This window comes from Mesitornis unicolor, unplaced genomic scaffold (genome assembly GCF_000695765.1).
Source record: "Mesitornis unicolor isolate BGI_N332 unplaced genomic scaffold, ASM69576v1 scaffold1863, whole genome shotgun sequence".
NCBI classification, from domain to species: domain Eukaryota; kingdom Metazoa; phylum Chordata; class Aves; order Mesitornithiformes; family Mesitornithidae; genus Mesitornis; species Mesitornis unicolor.
Genome location: NW_010172365.1, coordinates 80053 through 86012, shown reverse-complemented (window position 1 = coordinate 86012; position 5960 = coordinate 80053). Strand labels below are relative to the sequence as shown.

Below are 5960 nucleotides of genomic sequence, written 5' to 3'. Positions count from 1 at the left end.
CTTTCCCATAAACTAAAGAAATAAACTTACACCCTGAGATTTTTTACTCTATTTTCACAGCAAACTGGATAGTCTGCACGTAGATAAAACAGAGCTGTCTGGTTTTTCTTATAAACAATATCCCTGTTGCTAACTTGCCACATAATACTGAACAATTAATCTCTTCTCTCAGTTTTTGATTGTCTCATGGAATTTGTGCTTCATTTCAACTGTGTTCCACACATCCTTATTCGAACTACAGGGCAGCCTGTGACCAACTTCCAGCCTGGGAGCTTCAGAAGTACACCATAACTGTGCAGTATTTTGACCTATGCAACCATTTTAAGAAAGATGCACTTTACCCAACAAATGAAGCCAAACAGACCAGCAACTGTGCTCATAGTCTACTGTGCTCTTCATTGGCTTTGTCAGCTACACAAGACATTTCTTTTCATAGAAAATCCTCTGATGCAACCTTCATCTGTTTCACTTATTCAAAACAGCTCTTTCTTTAGCCTAAGAGAATCTGAAGTTGACACCACACTCTATGGCCCTTGTGATAAATAACATACTCTTCTCCCAATGGCTTTAGAAAGCCAGCAATTGAATCCATTTACAACAATGCTGAAAATAGAAATGTTAACATGTTTAAAGAGAGTTTGTATTTTCAGTGTTTTTTGTACAACAACTTAAAATCTCAATGCCACAATGCCAGGAGATAAGCCTAACAGAATGGCAGAATAATTTATTCTGTAATTACCATACTTGTATAAACTTAAGAGTTATAATGCCATATTATAACATATCTATTTATCTTAAACGCATTAAATGTTTAACTCTAGGGGACACAAGAAACCTCATCAAAATATTTACAGTAGGTATTTCAAAAGGAAATCTTAAAAAAGTGCTCTAAATGTTGCAAGAAAATGTTTCTCTTCAGCTGTGTCTATAAATAAGTGCTATTTCAAAGGCACTTATTCCATTTTTGAAAGATGAAACACCATTATGTTCCAGCAATCACACTTTCAGATATCCTAAGAATGGGAAAATAAGATTCCACAATCCTTTGCCAAGAGCATCAACTTTGCTTACACAGTGTTTCACTGAAGAAGGCACTTAACCTATGTCTTAATGCAGATAAATAAAAGCGTGACAGGGAGTGTAATGCAGCACTAGACTTCTCCTCCCCCACTATACTGAACTCAAAGATTCCTTCCTTTAGTGCAATTGTGCACTAAACAGTTTGCTTTCCAAAGATCAGTCTGCTGTACAGATGATAAGCCCTAAGCAGATAGAGTCAAGTCCACATTACACAACTTTGGCGGTACTCCCTGCTCCCTGCATTTTTATTTGGTATCAATATATAGCTTTACACACCAACTTCTACAGTTTACATTTAGAATGTAATACTTTTTGTTGATGGTGGAACCAGAAGTCTTAATGTGCTTGCACATGTTTAGTAGCATACATGCCTGAATGTCACTTAAAAAACAAGAACAATTTCCTTTTCCCTTAACTCTATTCTTTTCAAAGGGTTAGGTCCTCAGAAATGTTTACCCCCATTTCTGTTTAATTCTTCATTACTATTGTGGAACAGTGACCTTTTTTAAAAGCAAAAACAGAGCACTGCTTTAAAAGGTCACTTGGCGCAACTCAAAAAGCAGAGCAGATCTTCTGGTACCCCATGGCAGCACTGGAAATAGGGATGCAGGTGACAGCCTGACAAGTATCTGGGCAAAACAGCACAGATTTTTGTCAGTCATTAGAACTGTCACTTATTTTCCTTGACTGCCCTGGCCAATAAGGGTATCTAGTCACCCTATACAATTTTCACATTTTCTGCCTTGCTTTTTCTTCACCCTTTTTCTTTTAACATAATGCCTCAAAACTTTTCTGATTTTGAAAGATTCTTGACATGGGAGAAGACTTGGAGCAGTCTCAAGAAAGCTCAGTAAATATATACAAAACTCCAAGACTTTTGATAATTCTATTTTGTAAGATCAAGAGTTTTGGTAAGCTGTAGTTAATGTCTAGCCAAAATATCTGTGAATGAGAGACTGATGAATAAACAGATGGTAGCCAGCACATCAAGCAAAGAAGCCCACTCTGTGGTGTCACGGTTACCTGTGCTGCTGTCTTTTCTTGTCCACTTATCTCCAGGTTCTGCAGTGCAGGTGTCGCAACTGGCGGAGGAGGTGCTCTGCGCTTTTTCACTTCTGGGTTTGCTGTCATTCCTGAGATGTTACCAAGTGACAGTGATGGACCCAGGCTACTGGAACGAGAATTCACCGAAGGGGAATTTGGTGCTGTGGAAAAACCCTGTAGATGGATTAACAGCTTGGATTAACATCACTTTTTAAAAACAATGGGAAAGAAAGAAGAAAAACAAGACACATCTGGTTACCGTTTAGACAATGATATAAATAATCATGTATGTTCCTCTGCCAAGCTTGCTGAATTGCAAACTGTAACTTTTGGAAACTTCTAAAGGTCAACTGGAATGAAGTTTACAAGCAATATTAGTAAGTCAGGAGGCACAATGAGCACCTACTGCAGTTTAACAGGACTACTGATGGGTTTCTATTTTATTATCGATCTGCCTGATTTACCTGAGTCTTCTCTGCAGATTTACACAAAAGAAACTTTGCTACCATCGAACTATTTCCAATTTACATGCACAACCAAGCATAATCATTTACAATCTACTGAAAGCAACCACTTAGCCTGGCCAAAAGAAGTCCTAATGACAGGCACACTCTGGATTTTAACAGGCCCAGATGAAAGGAGAAGCAGAAACTATTTCAATAATTCCTTAATGATAAAAATTACTTTAGTTCATATTGAAAACTTAATTAAATCTATGGAAAAAGTTTCACTGATTTCAGATAAAGGCCTTAATATATTTTTATATGAATATACAAACAGAAATACATGCAGTCAGAGTAGTAAATCTACAAATAAGAAAAACTGGGAAACATGATTACTTGAAGATGCGCATTTTTAAATTAGTTTTGACACTTAAATTGAACGTAATTAATTTTTTCAAGCTGCTAATAAAGATTTTGCAAAACAATTTCCCTCAAAACCTGTGAGTCACCTCTTGCTATTTTTAATTAAGAGAAGATTCCATATTAAATAGAAGATTTTACTTTTTAATTAAGTTATGAGATGGTCACTTCTCAGAAATGGCTCCTGTGAAATCGCCACCGATACCAATCCACCATGAACTGAGGCAGGACACCTACCCCGGAAGCACAGGCCAATGACCATGGTTGATAATGTTGTTCTTATCACAACAGAACAAGCTACCACACTTCAAAAACTCACCCATCAAGCACACAAAGCGCTCAGGTGGAATTTTGTCCAAGACCACAGAACACACACTGGCAGGAAGCTAAAGTCCACCACAAATCCCATTACTTTACAAATAAAAGAGGCAGTTCTTTGAACCTAAGTTCTCCAACCTGGAAAGTGCTGGAAAATGCTTTGTCTCAATTGCATGGCTACCTCATCATTGTCATAGGTATCTGGATTTCCATATGAGTTTAACATGCATTGAATTTGACTCGTGACATGACATGATAATTCCTTTCCAAAAGTGCCAAGAACTATCTTAGGTAAAAATTAAAAACATGGGACAGCAAGCTCAAAAAATGTAATTCATTTAATTTTATGACTGTTGAGGAAGCACTGATGAAGCATAAACAGCTAAAAATACAGCTATGAGAAATGATGCATGTAATACAGGTTCCTGCCTACCTAGTAAAGTTCAATATTCTATAGATTACTGTGAAAGCAACTGAAAATGCTAAATGCAGACAGCAAACTGATTTCTGTCTTGTCCTGTATTTACTACAAATGTGATATCTACCACTGACTTAAAACTATCAGCTGGATGCTTTTGTTATCTTTTAAGTTGCATACTGTATAGCAGACTTAATATTGGAATAGTATATTAAGCACAAACAGAGCATGTCACCAGTCTTCTCTGATTGACTACAGTTTTACTGAAGGATTAAAGCAAAATTTGCCACATCTTTTTCATCACCGATTTCTGTGAAGTGAATAGGATCAATAGCTTCTTCACCTTTCTAGCAAACAAAGAAAAAAGCTTTGGGAGGTGAGGCTTAAAAGATTAGGTCTAATCTTATAAAGAAATACACTCTTTTCTTGGCCCTTTATCTTGGACAGTGGAAAAAACAATGATCTCATATGTAACCTGCAAGTTTTAAGTCACTCTTCGTGCGTATTGTACCTAGTTCTATCAAATAAATTTCGGTTACTCCTAAAGAAATGACAGGGTTTACAGGGTGAAATATAAATCAGTCTCCTCTTTTCACACACTTATAAAATGACTGAACAAAATAATTTTTAAGTGTATTCTACAGGTATGATTTTGTTACTGTTTTAATCCTTTGTTTTTTCTTGCTGGATAAAAAGGTTGAGAAATTTTATTAAGAAATTTAAAGAAGTACACAAATAATAAAAGACCCCTAAGACTTCCCTCCCAGCATTACAAACACAGAGTATTGGTAAGAAGACAGGCTGTATCCACTTTCAAATTAATATCCTATTCAGTTCTATCTCAAGATCTTGTGGCTGAAGAGCTATCAAAATCCTTTTCCAGGCAACAGATCACTGTGAAGGAATACAGTGATGAACAAGTAAACAGTTTAGAGCTGGGAGTTTTTTAAAGCATGGATTTTTTAACAGAAGATACAGGGAAAAAAATGTAATACTTACATGACACTATAAATAGTTTATAATAAAAAAAACTTCAGTGAAGGAAAAAAAAAAAACCCAAACCTTGGAAATTAATCTATATTTTCTTTTCCAAGTTCAACCTTTATATCAAGCCCATTATTTACTGAGTGAGCATTTCAAGAATGCTCATGTTAAGACTCTACCCCTAACATAAAAACTTGCTATGGCTTCTTGGGGAACGGAATGAGGACAACTTCAAAGTAGTTTTGAAAGTCCCATCATTCAGCAATGAGAGCTCTGTCTAACTGGAGGCAGACCTTCAAGCTCTCCCACATGCGCAGTTCTTATTTCTCATTTCTTGTTGTTTTAATTTGCTATCAATGGATCAATTTCAGTAGAATTACTCAAATAACAGCAGTGTGAGAAGAAAGCCAAGCTAAAGTATTGAAGCCCATGTAGCTGCATAAAAAAGTCAGCCTTTATCCTCTGTTTCATCTGACAAACAGGTGAATGAATGTTCTGCTCAGAATCAGTTCCTGCAATCCATGTGTTTTGTAACTGCATTGCAAAAAAAACCAACCCAAAAAACAGGCAAAACAAAAGAAACATCTTATCAGAAAAAGAACATTCATGACAATGAATTACATAAAGAGCTTTTAAAAATGTCAAATGTTTCCCAACTTGTAAAACCATGCTCTTTGGTAAACCATTAGTGTTAGAGCACCTTGCTAGCGGTTTGGACAACAAATAAGTAAAGCAAACTAGCAAGAAAATTAAGCCAAAGGAAACCCAGCACAAACACAGACACACCAGCATAGGTCAGCAGTCAAGTTAGACTCTAGTCAAGCAAGGGTCTTGAACATGTACTGAACCACAACCATGAACTGAAGTCCATTTCAATTCCATGAAGTAGATGTTGGAAGGAGGCAAGAAACAGCTGCAGTACCTACATCTCGTGTCATCAGGTTCCACAGATTCATTGTTTCATGTTATACTTGCTAGCTAGTTTTTCCCCTTCTTTAAAGTTCTGAAGTCTAAGGAGCTTTCTTTTTTTTTCTAATTAACAAGACACTTTCTTTGGAGTTAAGCAGTTTAATTTTAGGATTTTCCCCTACTAGTTCTTCTAGTAGAAATTTAGCTTTCAAAGGCTTTTTGGAAGGGAAAAGGGCTGTTAAAAACACAGAAGTAGAAAGGCTCAGAGTAACCTGGTGACTTAAGCGTACAAGTCCCATTTTCAAAAGACACTGAGAAGTCATCTTTCTACAAGAACAACAAAG

The 5960-nt window shown here is 36.4% G+C and overlaps 1 protein-coding gene across 1 annotated transcript in view; it reads right to left on the bottom strand.

The window, feature by feature from the left end:
• COBL (cordon-bleu WH2 repeat protein) overlaps window positions 1-5960 on the bottom strand; it is a gene marked incomplete at its 3' end in the record, with an annotated part of 90042 nt that overhangs the window by 47092 nt on the left and 36990 nt on the right. The window contains exon 7 of the mRNA XM_010180339.1: window positions 2104-2298. Within this exon, the coding sequence (XP_010178641.1) occupies window positions 2104-2298 (195 nt within the window). The remainder of the gene's footprint in view (window positions 1-2103; window positions 2299-5960) is intronic.